Genomic DNA, 18,074 nt, shown 5'->3' on the forward strand with positions numbered 1-18,074 from the left:
TTTCCACGCAATGTTGAAGAGACGTGTCAGCCAAGACAGTCCCGCAACATCCAAAGCCTTGAGGAATTCAGGGCGAAACTCGTCCACCCCCGGAGCTTTGCCACTGGGGAGCATTTTGACTACCCCAGATACCTCAGCCACGGTGATGGAACTGTCCGCGTTCGTATCCTCAGTCTCTGCTTCCTCTATGGAAGGTATGTCAGTGAGATTGAGAAGGGCCTCAAAGTATTCCTTCCACCGCCCAACTATATCCTCAGTCGAGGTCAGCAGGCTCCCGTCCCCACTGTAAACAGTGTGGACCGGGCACTGCTTCCCCTTTCTGAGGCGCCGGACGGTTTGCCAGAACCTCTTCGAGGCCGACCGAAAGTCGTGTTCCATGGCCCCACCGAACTCCTCCCACACCCGAGTTTTTGCCTCGACCACCGCCGAAGCCGCGTGCCGCTTGGCCTGCCGGTACCCGTCAGCTGCTTCAGGAGTCCCACAAGCCATCCATGCTCGATAGGACTCCTTCTTCAGCTTGACGGCAGCCCTGACCTCTGGTGTCCACCATCGGGTTCGGGGCCTTCCGCCACGACTGGCACCGACCACCTTGCGGCCGCAGCTCCGATCGGCTGCCTCAGCAATGGAGGCACGGAATAGAGCCCATTCGGACTCGATATCCTCGTCCTCCCCCGGGATGCAGGAGAAGCTCTGCCGGAGGTGAGAGCTGAAGACTCGACGAACTGGAGACTCTGCCAAACGTTCCCAGCACACCCTCACTACACGTTTGGGTCTCCCGGGTCTGTCCGGCATCCTCCCCCGCCATCTAATCCAACTCATCACCAGGTGGTGATCAGTTGACAGCTCAGCCCCTCTCTTTACCCGTGTGTCCAAAACATGCGGACGCAGGTCTGATGATACGACTACAAAGTCGATCATAGACCTGCGGCCTAGGGTGTCCTGGTGCCATGTGCACTTATGGACATCCTTATGCTGGAACATGGTGTTTGTGATGGACAAACTGTGGTTCGCACAGAAGTCCAACAACATCACACCGCACGGGTTCAGATCGGGGAGGCCGTTCCTCCCAATCACGCCCCTCCAGGTCACACTGTCATTGCCCACATGGGCGTTGAAGTCTCCCAGCAAAACGACAGAGTCACCAGTTGGGGTGCTCTCCAGCACCCCTCTGATGGACTCCAGGAAGGCTGGGTACTCTGAACTGTCGTTTGGCGGGTACGCACAAACGACAGTCAGGACCCTTTCCCCAACCCGAAGGCGTAGGGAAATGACCCTCTCGTTTACCGGGGATGACTCCAACACAGAGGCACCGAGCCGGGGGGCTATTAATAAGCCCACACCAGCTCGCCGCCTCTCCCCTGCAGCAACTCCAGAGTAGAACAAGGTTCATCCCCTCTCGAGGAGTTTGGATCCAGAACCCAAACTGTGGGTCGAGGTGAGTCCGACTATATCTAGTCGGAATGTCTCAACCTCTCTCACAAGTTCGGGCTCCTTCCCCGCCAGAGAAGTGACGTTCCATGTCCCAAGAACCAGATTTGGCCGCCGAAGACCAGGTCGCCTAGGTGCCCGCTCTCGACCGCCACCCAAAACGCAATGCACCGGACCCTTATGCTTGCCCCCGCAGGTGGTGGGTCTACGGGGGGGGAGATCCCGTGTGGCTTCTTTGGGCTGAGCCCGGCCGGGTCCCACGGGTGAAAGCCCGACCACCAGACGCTCGCCTGCGAGCCCCTTTTATTATCACACTGATTATTATATGGAATATTACATGGAATGGAGGAAGTGAATAATATGTACTGCACAAGATGTGGAATGGATGGGGGGGTAGGATTAAATAAGCTTTGCTTCTTGCTACTCCTTTTGGACATGTGGAACTGTGAAAGGATGATTCATGAGATGTATTCCATTGTAACCTTCATGCATGTTCAAATAAAACTAAACTGGCCATCACTTCATAAAAATAAAATAATTTTTGTATTTCATCTCAGCCAGTGCCTCTCAATAACATACTAATTACATCTCTCTCCTCCAGCACCCACCTTTTTATCTTGTAGTTAGGACTACTTATTTATCAAACATCGTTCTCCCATCACACGTTCTGACATACAGGCAGGTAAGTGGCCAAGTCCGAATGAGGCTTGAGTGTTATGATTAGTAATTTAAATTAAGATTAAAAAACATATAGGTTTTAGATCCCGCTCTATAAAATAGGGCAAGATCCACCCCAGGGGCATCATGCCTCACACATGTGCGATTCATGGATGTGTAGAGCTCCACTATGCTCTCAGTATGCAGCGGGAGCAGCTTGCGAGTGTTTTGGGGTGGGGCGGACGTCTCAGCAGCACCTGCTGCTGCTCAGTGAGAACAGAAACTGCGGATCAGTACGTGCTTTCACTTTTAAGTCCCCAAATACCAGAAAACTCTCCAACAACACCAGAAAAAGTACCTAGATTTGTTGCTAGTTGCTTTTGAGAAAATATGCATTCAGTTTTTCTTGTGAATGGATTATATCTATTTGTGTATCCACAAATCAGTCCGTTGTTTCCCCACGTCACAGGCCACTGGTGTGTTGAGCAAAAAGTGCGCTGCATGCTAAGCTTGGATGCATTGCTACATTTTAGTTTTTGACTGAAATATTACATACACAATAGGCAGAAATGGCATGCATTTTAAACATCTGACAGACCACCCGCTAACATTTGTGTCCAGCCTTGTCTTATCAACGAAAACTCACGACTCATCACATTTTAGTCAACAAAGCGCCATGTTTAGCTCAGTCTTTTTTCGTCATGAAAGACGCTTTGTCAGCTAAACAAGTTTGTCATCGTTGTCGTTGACTAAAACAACACTGCACCCTTGAGGAGTAGAATAGTTAGCTTACACAAACAAATACACACAGTCATGTGAAAAAATGAGGACAGTTAATATTGTACCATGCTGCCGTAGATTGTTGTTTTTCGAAGGCAGAGTTCCTCAGTGAAAGCAATCATCGAAAAGGCTGCTGTCAGACCACCTGCAAACTCCATGTTAACAACCTGAGTAACAGGGAGATTTTTGTTACAAAAGTAAGGACACCAACGGTTAGGATTCTTGATTAGCTGCATCTGATTAGTACTGTCCACTGATAAACCTCTCCCAGAGGGTAGATTAAACTATGGTTTCTTTTTTTTATGATACTAAATTATCGTTATTAAAGCGTAACATAAGGCTATTGTCACGTTTTGTTGATATACTTTTCCTCATAGTCAAATTAAAACTACAAATATTACAGTATGATTCATAATAGAACAATTTAGCCCACAAGGGTATGTAGAGGTTCATACACATTTTATTTCTCCATCTAAAAAGCCAATGGTTCCAAATTTGCAGCACTTTATTCAAAATTACAGCATGCAACATTAAAATCTGAGTACTTTCTCAGACAGTCGATGAGTGTTTTCCAACCTGGTTACTGCAGACGTCGTTATCACACTCATAGACACAGCGGCCATACAGCCCAGTCTTCAGAGCCTCAGTTACAGTCTCGATGTCTGGGAGGGAGTTGGGACATGTGACAGACACAGGCCAGCCAGTGTGGCCCTAAAACACATGTACACAACAATAAACCACTGCCATGTGGGCACAATGTAAAAGATGTGCTGACCTGCTTCACTCTGTCCAGGTAGATTTTGCTTGCAGAGTAAGGACAGGTGTCCTCTACTGAACAGTCCAGGCAGCGATCAGCAGCTCCTGTTGGCTGATAGGACATTTTCTACAATAAAATACTGTATCACCAAGACAAGTTAGATGTTTTTATGTTACTTCTAAGTTGTAAAACCTTGTGTTCTCTACTGAAGTGGCTGACGGATCCAAATGATGTCACTTTCAAACACCTGCCAGAAAACAAGCTGTGATGTCATCCATTTTGGGTGGCAAACAAGAAGCCTTGTACATAACCAAGCTTTGTGTGTGTAGACTAGATGGCAATGCAGGAAAGGGCCAGTAAACAAATGACTAAATGAAACCATCATCCACAATCCTTAAGTGAGACTTGAACACATGCTCTTTGCTGTGCGTTGTAAAGATATAAAAACAGATAATAAACAGCTAAGAATGCACGTAATGGGTTGCAACTATTCCGCCTATAAAGCCTGCTAAAAAACCTTCAAAAAACACCAACAATGCTCCATTTACATAATGTTACTTGCATATTAAACAAGCTACAGCGACATTGTTATTATTGTTACTAACATTGTTACGCCAAAGAACTACTTTACTGGCATAGTGACACCTCACCACACCACATCGGCTAACTACTGCTTTACTACACACTCGCTCACAGTGTATTAGCGCCACGCTCACAACACGTCAGGCCACTACCGAAAGGTAACGCTACATATGGGAGCTGCGGCCACTGCTGCTTTGTTTTTGTTTTTGAGTTTTGAAAAGTTAACGCTAGGTGTCGCTTTCCTTTCTTTGTTGCTATGTGAAATCAATGCGCCCAGGAAGGACGTTTCAGGAATGCTGAAAACAACCGAAGTGCAGCAAAATGCTATAGATATTACATGTTGTCATGAATGTGCCTGTTACTACATGGTTAAAGCATGGATATAAAATGATAGAACGTTTTTGGAGGTGTGTTAAAAGCGGGCCTTCTAGGTGGAATAGGTACGTATGTCCCATTACATGCATTGAATGGCTCCCTCTTTTCATCTGTTTTTATAGCTTTAGAATACACAGAAAAGAGACGTGCGTTCATGTCACACATAAGTGCAGTTTTCCTTTAAAGAAACATTTTAAAGTAGGCCAGGTGTCAGCAACCTTTACTATCAAAACAGACATTTTGCCCCCTCTTCCACTCAAGAAAAATAGTCTGGAGCCACAAAACACAACACTGCTTATAAAGTTTTAATCTTTCTTAGTTTTACCTGTTACAACAAGACAATACAACAAACAGAAGTGCAGTGTGCACATGTAACGTATGTCAAGGGAGTTGTGATAGTACGTTGGTTAAACCTCACTACCTGATGCCTTAAGAAATGTGCAGCACAGTGAATTGACAACCTGTTCCTTTAAGCTTGCTTGTCGGTGTGAGCAAGGCTGGACTGCGGGGATGACCACTATTACACATGTATAGGTGTGCTTTGAAATAAATACTAAATAAATTAGATGAAAAATGTCATAAATAAACGTCTCTCTCATGATTCTCACCACACGCAGGCAGGCAGGCACACACCAGCTGCCCCCCCCCTTTCCCTTGCTCATCCAATCATCAGCAATGCCAGCACTCATTGCCTTAAAGTTGGATATTTTTTTACTCTTTTTAAAAAATGCGCATTTCCCCACCCGGGTGTTAAAAAATATTTGAGCTCTACAAAGGGAACCACAACAAGGAGGCTGAACAGCCGTGGGTTGCCGACCTCTGGTGTGCGGTTCTTCAACTACAGTGGAACCTTGGTTGACATCCGTCCTGGTTAGTGTGTTTTTCAGTTAATGCTGAAATGTATGTACGCCACAATTTTGCCTCGGTTTGCGTACATTTTCCGGTTAGCATACAACATGGAGTGCGTCTTGTGTTGTTAAAACACTGTGTGAGTCGAACTGTGTTATCGATGTATTTTTTTATGACAAAACGTCCTTGTTGGCATCCTATTAGTTTGCCACTAGACGGAAACAGCAATCAGAAGTTAGCTGCATTGCCTGTCTAAGATATCATCAGCGGTTGACCTTCAAAAATGTTAACACAAAACACGTTTCTAAAGTTTCACAATTAGTTTTAGATAGTTCAGAGTTTTACGTACATGCATAAAACAATTCTAAATGCATATAAATTACAAATGAAATGGATAAATGAACATTTAAGGTTACTTTTACCTTCACTGAAGACGTGACTGTTTCCGAAGACACAATGTGTCAGACAGATGCCACACGGACACCATCTTCCTGTTTTGTCACGAGATATTCCTTGAATTCAATAGTGCTTCTCGCCTTCTTTATCAAATGCTGGATCTATCTGATCACTACACTATCCCATCCCCATCTGATCACCGAAAGTGACGCTGACTGCCTGAAGAGCAAAAGTTGCGCAATTAATGACATATTACACACTGTAGTTTCGTTGAACGTGAGTTTTGAACGCCTTGACTCGCACATACTTGTATTAGACGCATACAAGACAATCGACAGTTACTCCTTTCGGACGCGAGCGCTGACATGCCATGTTTGTTCTTTGAGGTTTCATGTGGGTTTACATATGAATATTGCACTTTGCTGTGAGCTGTACTAGAATGCTGCAGTTTTTAGTTGATTTTAACATCACACCATGTCGAATAATGTCCGATTCGTATTTGTACTTTATTTATCCCACAGCGGGGAAATTCACTTGTTACAGCAGCAAGCAAGATACGCAAGTAAAGAATACATTGTAAAGAATACATAGTGACTACAACATGGTTCAGGTGGTGCAGGTGTTGTAGAGCCTGACAGCGGTCGGTATGAAGGACCTGCGGAACCTCTCCTTCTTACACCTTCTTACACATTCGATGGACTAATGTGCCATTTATATATGTATATTATCATTTAAGTGCTCAATGATGATTAGTGATTGTCACATGTGATATTATTGCAAAGATGAGTGAAGATGTAGCTCAGTAAGCGCTACACAGACACTGTACATGCCCATATATGTTAACGTTGTAAACAGTGTAAACGGTAGTAGTAGTGCACATATGAGACAGTGTTTCAAACACTGCTATGTTTGTTATTTTATGTTTCAGAGCAACATTAAAACATTGATGAAACACCTGGTCCCTACCTGTCCCAACATACGGGTTGCCACCAGGTCACCAGTTGAATAGGGCATGGTTGCACATCTCTGTTTCTATTACGATGCACAGTGCACTTTTCCGATTGTATTTTGATTACCAAAAAACACTAGGCCTGGCAATGAGATACACAACTTATACTCAAAGTTTACTCAAAGAGGCTTTATAATTTCAATACATTTGAAGTATGCCCCCTCTGTATGGGTACAAAATTGTCATATTACATAATACTATCTATAACCAAAGACACAAATTCTAAAGGAAGAATGTTCAAAAACAAGAATGAAAATGATTCCTAAAACAGAACGATACAGCAATCTGAGGTCAAAACGCTTGTTACGTATTGGAATGTAACCAATATTTTTTTGGAAAAAATGTGCCCTATAAAGTCGCAAGAACTTGAATTTGAACTACCGTTGTGCATGACGTCCCAATTTTATGACACTTCATCCATCCTGCGCATGTGTTTTGCTTTTTCTTTGTCAGGGATTACGAATCATGCAGTAGAGTGCCAGAATGCTGCGCAATTTAATGGCCCAATGAAAAACAATGAAAACAGCACATTTTCATCACTTTTTAAAGAAAAAACAGGACGGCCAGTACAGAACATGAAAACAGGGAAACTGGGAAAACAGGATGTTAAGTCTCCCTAACCTTTCAAAGTTAGAGGTCAGAAATGTCCCAGTTTTCTTGAACGCAGTGTAAGATTACAAATGGATGCACAATGGCACTTTAATCCAAATGTTGACATTTGATAGTTTTTGCTTAATCTACCTTTCCAACAATTTTCATCAGTCCTTCAGTAGTCTGCATTTAAAGTCTTACTTGCGTGCTCCAGCCCAGTGATGGATTAAGTCGATGTCATGACATGATTTGGCCAGAAGAGAGAAACAGCTTTCGGCTTCATTCCTCCAGTTTCCACGGACATAGGAGTGAGCGAAGTGATAAAAGCCAATCTGAAGAAAAGACGTGGATTGCAGAGTAAAACGAAGAACATGCATGTACTGTAAATCAGCATCAACACTGTTGTTTGATGAAGCGTATCTTCATTCTTACCTGCTCTAAGTGCTGAATGTGGATCACATCGCCAACGACTCCATCATCTAACAGCTCCTAGAAAAACATCCTTGTGTTGGCATTTTAAAAAAACTAGAAGCAAAATAGAAGGAAAGTGTATGGTGTTAAATGAATGGTAAATAGTACTCACGTCCACCTAAAATGAAAAGCTACTTCTACTACTAATCAATACATATACAATGTACATATACAGCTAGTACATATACAATGTACAGCAAAATGTATTCTTTAGATCAGGGCTTTTCAAAGTATGAGGCAGGCCTCCTCTGGGAGGCTCCAGAAGGCTTCAGGGGAGGCGCAGCAGCTTGAGAAAAATGAAGAAAAACATTTTTTCAAACCTGCTAAGCTAACTTGAGTTATGTAAATGGAAACATTTATTTAATTTTAGTTCCTCTGTTGAAAGAACAAAACTTCACATAGTAGGAGATGTCCAAAGTGCATTATATTCTCTGAGGGGAGGCTCATTTTGCCGCACTTTGACAATAAAAAAAAACAACCATGCTTTTTAAGAGACAACCAAGTGCAAAGGTCAAACTACCTTTATCTTGCGAAATGGGGGATGATAACGTAGAACATGACCCACACACACCATCACGCCGTTCTGAGAGCACACCTTCACAATCTCCAGGCAGTCTTCAACCTTTGTCTAAAGTGGTTGTCAATACAATTGCGTTAAAAATAGGGAATGACACAACAAAAACACACATGGGATGCAATATCTTTTTGAAATATGAACGTAATCAGCGGTGATTTAGTTTTAGTGCTTGATCAGATGGCGATGTTTTCTGTTTTTGTTCAATATACTATATACTGTGTGTGTGTGTGTGTGTGTGTGTGTGTGTGTGTGTGTATATATATATATATATATATATATAGATAGATATAGATATAGAGATATATACTGTATATATAGCATCTGTCCTGTCAGCTCTTTGTTCATGGTGCCGCCTCTGGTTTGTCACAGCCAGAACTGTCTAAGTAGCAACACAAGTGAGATAATTGTGTCTAGCCTACAGTAAAGCATGGCGGTGGTAGCGTCATGATCTGGGGCTGCATGAGTGCTGCCGGCACTGGGGAGCAGCGGTTCATTGATGGAAACATGAACTTGAACATATCTTGTGACATTGTCAAGCAAAGCATGATCCCCTCCATTAGGAAACTGAACCGCATAAGAGTTTTCCAACAAGATCATGAGCCCAAACACCTCCAAGATGACAAGTACCGTGCTGAGGAAGCAGAATGTGATGGAGGGGTCAAGTATGTCTGCAGACCTGAATCCAATTGAGCACCTGCAGGGCATCTTCAAACATAATGAAAGTGGAGAGGGAGCACAAGGTAACATCCACCAGCTCCACCAGTGATGTCATCATGAAGTCGTGGAAGCGGATTCCAGCAACAACCTGTGCAGCTCTGGTGAAATCTATGTCCAAGAGTTATAGGCAGTGCTAGATCACAAATGGTACTCACACTAATGTTGACACTTTCAACCCAAGTTCACTATGAGGTGTACTCACTTGTGTTGCCACCTATTTAAGACAACAGTGGCTGTATTGATTCATTTCAGCTGTATACTGACTACTCTAAGCAGTGTTCCCCAAACGTTTCAGTCGCATGCCCCTTCAGACATTTGACTGGAAGTCACGTACATCCTACTCCTGCACACTTAAAAAACAAACCACACAGTGAAATATCTTTGACATATTAAATATATATTACATTATATTTAGAAAATCATGTGTCTTATTTTTCAACTGCACACATAGGCTACTAATTTAAAACGGAGAGGGTTTTAGAGGGATAAGATATCTCCTGGCAGTTTTGTCTTCTGTTGGTGAATTAATTGTATTTGTATGTGTATTGAGTATTTAAGTGGTGAAAAGCTGTGGTAGGATGTGGTGAACTGATCTTTATGCTCTTTGGTTGTGCTTTGGTCTGCAACAACATGGAAATGATCAGTACAATGCAACTACTGTTACATGTAAACATAATCATTGTAAATTATGAAAACAAAGGCACATAACTTACAGAAATCAATAAGGAAATGAATTCAATATGAGGCTTATTACTGAGCCAAATGGATATATGAGCACATGTAGCATGATTATGCACCAAGCAAAAATGCACAGCAGCACAGAGCTCGCATTATTAAACATTATTAGCGTTAACATTTGTGAACAAGGATGAGGTGAATAATAGAAAATACACATCTGTATGTGCAGCGTCGGAGAAAGCCATACACATAAGCCTAAATTATGTGTCACACATGGCGTGTCAAGTACCGCCAAACAAAGTGGCCGCAACGCCTGAAGACACATTATTTGTGAAAGCATATGTTTACATACACATGCATAATTGGGGACTTTCTAACAGTCAGTGCATCCAGTCAACAAACAAATGGCTCATACAGCTCAGAAAACACACTAATTAGTCACAGCACCATGAAAAAGACCAGCTCTTATTTAGCATTAAACACTTTCAATACACAATGTCATCATCAAACTTACTTATTTGTTCATCTAATGCACACAGAACAATGAACAACTTCATGCTCTCACCTTTCTTCTGCACTGTACTACTGGCTGTGACTGTTCACATGAGGCGTTCCAGTGCCTTACGTAAATCTCAGTGTTAAGCGCTAATGTACAGTAGTCTATAGTATTGTATTTCTATAGTATAGTAAAATGGTTGCTGAAATGTGACAGGTGTAGTCACTTTAGTGATCTACTGTATATCACTCACCGCCATTGGTTTCTCCAGTAGAAGATGGTATCCCTTCTTTGCAAAGGCCACTGCAGGCTCCTGTGACATGCAAACATGTTAGAGTGATGCAGAACAAGATGATAAGTCTACATATTATTTTAGTTATTTACCTTATGAAGGTGGTCCGGAGTGCAAATTAAGACAGCATCTGCACACTTGTCTTTTTGCACCAAAGTGCGCCAGTCTGTTTTGGTGGGGAAAGTGAACATTAAAGGTGAAACACAGCATCATCATTGTGTACTCTTGAAGGCATTTTGCTGCTCACCTTCACACAGGTTCTCGTCCGCTATTTTGTACAGTTGCTGAAACTTAGTGCGGGCAAACTTATTGGGATCAGCGACTCCAACAACCTACCATCACAAAGCGACATGCGTGGCTATGCTGCACATTACTTGTGACTTATTTCAGATGTTGGCACCTCTTCCTAGCTTCATTAATGATTGATGCCATCAAGCTCAGTTCCAGCTCAGTAAAAAGAGGAATGTTTAATAAAAGACCTGGGGCCTTACTTATAAAGCTTGCATACGCACAAAATGGGGACCAAAAGTTCTGTACGCTGTTTTCCATGCAAAGTATGGTACCTATAAAAACACAACTTGACGTGAGAATGTGCGCACCGCTTTGTAGTTGGCGTATGGACTCTCGCACATTTTAAGTGGTGAATTGAAATCATATGTTAGAAATGAACAAGCAATGGAAGACAGCAAAGATTTATCCATCATTGCTTGAAAACATCACACCGTTATTGACTTAACATTTGCGGAATGTGTTTTTATTCGACCTGACACCGATTGATATCATTTATCATTCATTTATCAGAAACACCATTACGCACGAGTGTATTGTATCCCGACCAAAAGATAAATAAACACAACGCACGAACGCAGTCCCCTTTGACCCCAAGGGCAGGACGACCCCAGCAAGGCAGACAAAGGAGCAGGTGAGGGGGAAAGCCAGCAAATGAGTGGGCGGGCGAATGGACGAGCAGCAAGGCAACCCACCACACCGCGCGAGCCAACACCCGCTGGGCAGCAAATCCTTGGAGAGGGAGTGCCCGCGCCCCCAAGCTGCAGGTAGGCCGAGCACCAGACCATCCGCTGGGCCCCACCAGCCACCGAGAGCCAGACATCCTCCCCAGAACCAACACTGCACCATCCACACACCGGAGCTATACCCCCGACAAGCCCGTAGACAGGCCGGGGAAAGGCAAAGACGTGTAAAACAGCCCAGCAAAGCACAAAGACAGGCGGCAACAAACGCCCGGCAGAGCACAACAGCCCCGGCATACCCAGCCCCAATGCGCACACTCCCCACCGCCCGCTCCCAACACTGGCCCACGGTCATCACGAGCAAGACCAGGCCCCACCACACCACACCACACCACACAGCCCAGCCGCCCCAGCAGCCACCGCAGTGCAGGAACCCACCACGTCGGCATGCAGGCCACCAATAGCACGGACCCCGTCCCCAGGAGACTGCAGGATCTACCCCCAAGCGCACAGAAGTGCCCACGGCCCAGGTCAGTCCAAGGGAAGCACCGCAAACTGCACCCCCGGCGCAAGCCCCGGCATCAACTTGCCCCAATCAGCCCCTTCAGGAAGGGTAGGTGAGCCAGACAAAAACGCCCCACAACCCAGGCCACCTCGAGTGAGCCACCGCACCCCGGTGGTCAGCAGACAGGTGCACAACTGCAGCCTTGGCCCCGCCTGGCGGACAGGCACCACGGAATTGGCAGGAGGCGCCTCGATTCAGCCTGCGCCACTTGTGTATATGATGAGATGGGATTGTGTCTATTATGTGATTAAAACATTTAAAAATAAAAGAGGACAGCTCTGGGGGGCTGACCTCCATGTGCCTGAAGGGTGTATGTGTGTGACATGTGAGTGACAGCTAACAAGGCAATTAAAATTGGGGGACAGCTAAGGTATGGTGGGCTTCTCACCTGCCCAGCCCCCCCCCCCCCCCCCCCCCCCCCCCCCCCATTCCAAAGTGTCTATTGTGGAGTTAAAATTGGGGGTCAACCGAGTCTTAGACAACCCTATGCGGTAGCCAAGCAGGAGGGCCCAGGGCGGACCCCACCCCCTACGAACATAATTTACTATGTTCGTAGGCCTAGTGCCCATGAGACATTGTTTTCTGAACAAGGAATCTTGACATGTTTTAATCTCACGAGAGCTTGTGACATGAGATCTTGTGTCACCCCTAATGTTCAAATTTAAGGTGCACTGCTTAGCTTCTTTTTATACTTGCATGACATTTAAGAGTAACATTTCACGCCACAGTGTTTGTTTTTACATCCTAATATTGTGTAAAATATGCTAACAAAATAGCCTCTACAGTTAAAAAAATGTTTTCTGATGATGAACGCTTGATTCTGGAATAAATTATTCATATTATTTCCTATTCCTATTTTTTATCCGAACAAATAAGAATGGATTGTGTACATCCATTGTCTTTAATTCAATGCTCTGTCTTTATAGCACCGAATGCTATCTAGTTGTATTCACCGCATTCGCCCAAAGTCGGCTAGGATAGGCTCCAACTCACTTGTGACCCTAAAAGGACAAGCAGTATTGAAAATGGATGGATGGAAGTATAGAGAACCTAAACAAACGGTGCCAGTGTAGCCTGCTGCTCCGGCTTGTGAGAGTTGTATGTAATTATTGCCTCTTATTTGTTAATATTTTGATTACAACAGAGCTGAACCTGTTATGACAGTAAAAACAGCCACCTAGATGATATACACTATAGAGGACAAAGTAAATACGTCGTAATCCAAATACAGTTGCTGAAATATTAAGTATGTTAAAGAAAATCATTTAAACAAGGGCATACCTGCACACGGTCAGGGTGGACAATTGCATAGCGGGAGTAAACATTCCCTCGACAGCCTGCTCCCACTACAATGATCCGGACAGGTGGACTCATGTTGACACCAACCTTCGACACGCTTGGCACTTTGCAAGCTGGGTTCTTCGACAGAAAAAATACTGTAAATTTCCCAATGCCAAGTCGAAGTGTTTTGTTTCCCGTCTTTTCAATACTCAAAGCTCAGTTAAACACCGCCTTCTTGGTGCTGCTTTCATGGCTCCTCCGAAATGTCAGATTGCTATTTGGAGTTAGGCGTAGAGCACACCATATTGTAAACGATAGGACATAAGCGATGAAAACACTATCAAAAAACGATTGCGCGCCTAAATTATATTCCATTTTATATAGTGGGTTTTGAAACCAACTAACCGATCAATTTTAATCACCGTGAATTTAGTGACAGAAAAGTATATGGACACTTCCGGCTAACTTCGTCACTGCGAAGGTCACATGACGCCATTTGTTGAACAGCTTTTGGTTAGCTACACACCTGTGATACTAGCCAGCTAGCGCCAGCGCTTTTTTCATCCTGTAAACTAGATGAGTGATATAAGTTAGAATTTATTAGACCATTAAATGTTGCTATAGGAAGTCAAGAGTTTGATTTAAGCATTTTGGAGCTTCTTTTTTAACTGCTCGCCAAGGACCAGCTAGCAAAGCTTTGCGCGTTAGCCAGTTAGCTAGCGCTGCCAAGCTGCTTCCATACTGGGAGGGACGAAAACAAGCCTCGCCATGAATGTTGACGGCGTTAATCAGTCTGTCACAACTGGAGTTTCTTCTAATGTTACGACGTCTTCAACTGCAAGTAACTGTATAACAAATGAAAGCGCCACAACGAACGTCCCTTCGGTCACCAGCAATGGTAATGCAATTTGTGTGTCAACACAAGGCACGTGTAACCATCTGTTGGTGAAACAAAAAATGTGCTCAGTTATGATGAATTCGTTAAATACACAGGGCACTATAGACAATTTTATTTCAGCTGATGATAATAATTTGCCGTAACTGTCTTACAGCTTCAACCTCGGCCGCCATGGTGACATCATCATCAGACTCCTCTGTCTCCAATGGAGTTTATGTTCCTGGAGGCATCACTAATGGAGACATAAAGCCTAACGTCTCCACAACCCCACTGGCTGACTTTGTCATGCAGCTGGAGGAGTACACTCCCACGGTGAGACAATGCACGTTCAAAAAGGCACCTATGTCACACAATACGTGGTAAATTCACTTTGCATTTGGAGAGTGGACACACAATGGCTTTGTTTTCCTGTTTTAGGTACATAACGGCTGCTTCTATTAAAGCATATGCTGTTCATCTATGATCCAAAAGAGGGGTTTTCAAAGTGGCTCAGTTACCCTTTCTTTAGAGCAATGGTTCTCAACTGGTTTGGGTGCGAGACCCACCATTAACCACCCCTTCATGACAAGTGGTGACCCAAATTGCAGAAAATTTGCAACTCAAATAAATTTAATGAAAAAACAGAGTGCATTTTGAATATGAGGTAGTGCGAAATGGGTTTCATGATAATGTCAGGAACAAAGTGAGTCAATTGTTTGGATTTAACGCTTCAGATGAACAAAAAGTACAATTCAAAATTATTAAACTCTATTAGTTTAAAATAGTTTCTGATTAACTCAGTACCTAAGTTTAATAATAACCTCCCCCCCCCCCCCAAGTCAAGTTTGCTTTCGCCCTTGATGTTGTAGAAACACAAAGTCATCCAAGTTTGTTTTGTCTGTGCGGTCCGCTTTGAGTGTCCGGTGATGATGCGTGCCACGCGTCTCTGTTGTGCATTTTAGAACCGTGTATATTACTTTATTGAACATAATTAAATAAACAGAATTTTTACTTTATGATTGTATTCAGAGTAGTCCATACCAAATCGCAATGCATGCTAGAATTGGAAATTTTCGCCACCACCATTAAGTCCCCACTCGATGTCCTTCCCCTCCCGCTCAAACTTGACAAAGTCGCCCATGAACACACATGGAACACACTTCGTGGCGGCATAGCAAACAGACAAGAAGGAAAGGACCATAGGGTCTTTCTTGTATGTTGAGAATCGCTGCTTTAGAGAATTTCATACAGTTGCGGCCTCCCAAGTCCCTGAAAAACTGATTTTCTGCAGGATATTTTGTATACTCTCGCATAATATAACGAAAAGTCAATTAAATTTGCCTTTGACATAACTGAAGATTTTTTTCCTTATTAGTCTCAAACTGATGCGCCTCCCAGTGAAACTCCATAATGTAGGTCATTGCATTCATCACAGTCAATCTGTCATATGTTTATATTGCTTTTTAAAAAATGTTGATATGGCAATCTATCACAATACTTTTACATCCAATATAATACTGATTTTTGATGTCCTAATATCGATTTTATATTTTTTTTAAGTTATGTTTTTGGCCAATTGTAACTTCTGCACCTCCGGTCCACAAGTTAGCCCCTTCTCCTCCTGTTCTGATGCACAGCGCCATTGTAGTTTTACTGCTGCAGTGACCTTAAATTTTTTTGTTGTTGTTGTCAGATTCCTGATGCAGTGACAGGCTATTACCTGAATCGGGCTGGCTTTGAAGCTTCTGATCCGAGAATGTAAGTCTTCTGTGTTCAAGCTTCAGTGTGCAGCAATGGTAGACGATCCAGGGCAAGGTGAAGGACAAAAAGTGCTAAAATTAATTGTAATAGTAATGTTTATACGTGCCATTGCACTGGCACACATACACTGTGTACACAATTATTAGGCAAGTCAGTATTTTGACCATATTCTCATTTTTATGCATATTTTCCAACCCCAAGCTGAATACACTTGAATGCCTATTGGTTTTAAGCATACCAGGTGATGTGCATGTGTGTACTGAGGGAGGGTTTGGCCTTAGGAGATCAACACCAGTTATTAGGTATGCACAATTATTAGGCAGCTTCTTTTCCTCTGGCAAAATGGACCACAAAAGAGATGTAACAGACTAAAGTTCTATCATAAAGTATTAAAAGATTAGACAAATAGAAACTGTAACAGAAAAGTGCCTTACCTAAATTGTTGACAAAATTGGAAGTGTACAATGTTCAAGCATGTCTGATACTTTTGTATTTCTTTAGAATTCGTCTGATCTCCCTTGCCTCTCAGAAGTTCATCTCAGACATCGCCAACGATGCGCTGCAGTACTGTAAAATGAAAGGAACTGCGTCAGGAAGCTCAAGAAGCAAAACGAAGGTCTGTTTCTGCGTTTTCTTTTCTTTTCTTACCACTAATTTGATGTCATTCTATTTGTCCTGTTTATCTACAGGATAAGAAGTACACTCTGACAATGGAGGATCTGGGTCCTGCTCTTTCAGAATATGGTGTCAATGTTAAGAAGCCGTATTACTTCACATAGAAGTGCAATGTCTTGCTTTTGCTTTAGCTTTACCTAACCCCTCCCACCAACATACTTTTTTTTGGTTGAGTCATTTAACATCAATGATTTGGTGCAACTTTGACAGTTTTTGCAGCCACTTGTTGCTGTTTTTTCTTTAATAGGTTGTGCCACCTTTTGAATTTTGTTCATTTGTAAATGTACATTTTATTGTTATAATAAAACTCTTCATGTAACACTTGGTGTCTTGGACGTAAGAGGAGGTTAGTATGTGACTCATCAGTTTATACAGGAGCAAGAATACTTGAATTTACTATATATTATCGGTGAGGTAATTATATATTATAATTACAAGAATAAATGATATTAAGCTGAAAAAATGTAATAAATACAGCAAAGTTTGTGTCTACAAGTAAATGCAACTGGTGCTGATTTTAGGAAACTGGTTTCGTAAAGACAGAAGAGGAGAGAGAATTACTTAAATTGTTTAACTTGAGTGCGAACTAGCTAAGTATGGTATAATACTACACTGAGGCTATTGATTGACTGCAATCAATAATAGTATTTTTTGTTAGTTTTATTTGTATGGAAAGTACTATACCATATGCCTGTTTTTTTTTATCAATAAAGACTAGTTTGTTCATATTTGGGCTATCATTTAGTGGCTGCACACTTTACCCTTGTGATATTTTTGAATTATGTATGAGTATGTGTAACGGATGCCAGCCTGTGAGGCTGTGCGAGTGTACGTTGGTAAACCTCACTCCCTCTGCCTTAACAGTTGAGCTGAAGACGCGACCGACAGTCCGGGCTTTTAGTCCCGTGATCAACGCCCTCGCCTCCCATTACGAAGGTCCTGTCTTCAAGCCCCGGTGCGGGCAGTGCGAAACAGGGCGGGTTACATGTACAAATAGAAGTGGTTTTAAGTGAGTCACGTTTCATAAAACGAACCCATACGGTTATGTGCCTCTAGAGCAGGGGTCACCAATGTGGTGCCCGCGGGCACCAGGTAGCCCCCCACGACCACATGAGGTGCCCACAAGCCTGCTTTTCATTCAGGTTTTCAGTTAATGATAGAACAGTAGAAGGAAATGCATTCTGAAATGAAAAATATGAGTTGTGGACACCAGCATTTTGTTAATGTTCTGGTAAAACAAGCGTATTCGCTTTGTTTGGGTTTAAAATAAGCTCTGAAAACAAATGTTA

General features: G+C 43.0%; 2 protein-coding genes across 4 annotated transcripts in view; one reads left to right on the top strand and one right to left on the bottom strand.

The window, feature by feature from the left end:
* Positions 1-14,065, bottom strand: part of zgc:154075 (uncharacterized protein LOC556929 homolog) — a 23,722-nt gene extending 9,657 nt beyond the window's left edge. The window contains exons 1-11 of one of the 3 annotated variants that reach the window (XM_054781312.1): positions 13,473-14,065; positions 10,903-10,987; positions 10,748-10,821; positions 10,617-10,676; positions 8,467-8,523; positions 7,857-7,913; positions 7,626-7,756; positions 3,815-3,869; positions 3,641-3,733; positions 3,442-3,576; positions 2,931-3,032 (exon numbers count right to left, since the gene is read on the bottom strand). In XM_054781312.1, coding sequence (XP_054637287.1) covers positions 2,931-3,032; positions 3,442-3,576; positions 3,641-3,733; positions 3,815-3,869; positions 7,626-7,756; positions 7,857-7,913; positions 8,467-8,523; positions 10,617-10,676; positions 10,748-10,821; positions 10,903-10,987; positions 13,473-13,565 — 942 coding nt within the window. In that variant the 5' untranslated portion in view covers positions 13,566-14,065. Of the gene's footprint in view, positions 1-2,930; positions 3,033-3,441; positions 3,577-3,640; positions 3,734-3,814; positions 3,870-7,625; positions 7,757-7,856; positions 7,914-8,415; positions 8,524-10,616; positions 10,677-10,747; positions 10,822-10,902; positions 10,988-13,472 lie in introns of all 3 variants that reach the window. The other 2 variants (XM_054781302.1, XM_054781323.1) reach the window with 2 other exon arrangements.
* taf10 (TAF10 RNA polymerase II, TATA box binding protein (TBP)-associated factor) lies at positions 13,852-17,491 on the top strand. Its single transcript, XM_054781335.1, has 5 exons — positions 13,852-14,370; positions 14,525-14,682; positions 16,043-16,107; positions 16,612-16,726; positions 16,800-17,491. The coding sequence occupies exons 1-5, from the start codon at positions 14,241-14,243 to the stop codon at positions 16,887-16,889; spliced, it is 558 nt and encodes a 185-aa protein (XP_054637310.1). The 5' UTR covers positions 13,852-14,240; the 3' UTR covers positions 16,890-17,491.
* The last annotated feature ends 583 nt before the right edge of the window (positions 17,492-18,074 follow it).

The sequence above is a fragment of the Dunckerocampus dactyliophorus genome, chromosome 1, assembly GCF_027744805.1.
Source record: "Dunckerocampus dactyliophorus isolate RoL2022-P2 chromosome 1, RoL_Ddac_1.1, whole genome shotgun sequence".
In the NCBI taxonomy this organism is placed as follows: domain Eukaryota; kingdom Metazoa; phylum Chordata; class Actinopteri; order Syngnathiformes; family Syngnathidae; genus Dunckerocampus; species Dunckerocampus dactyliophorus.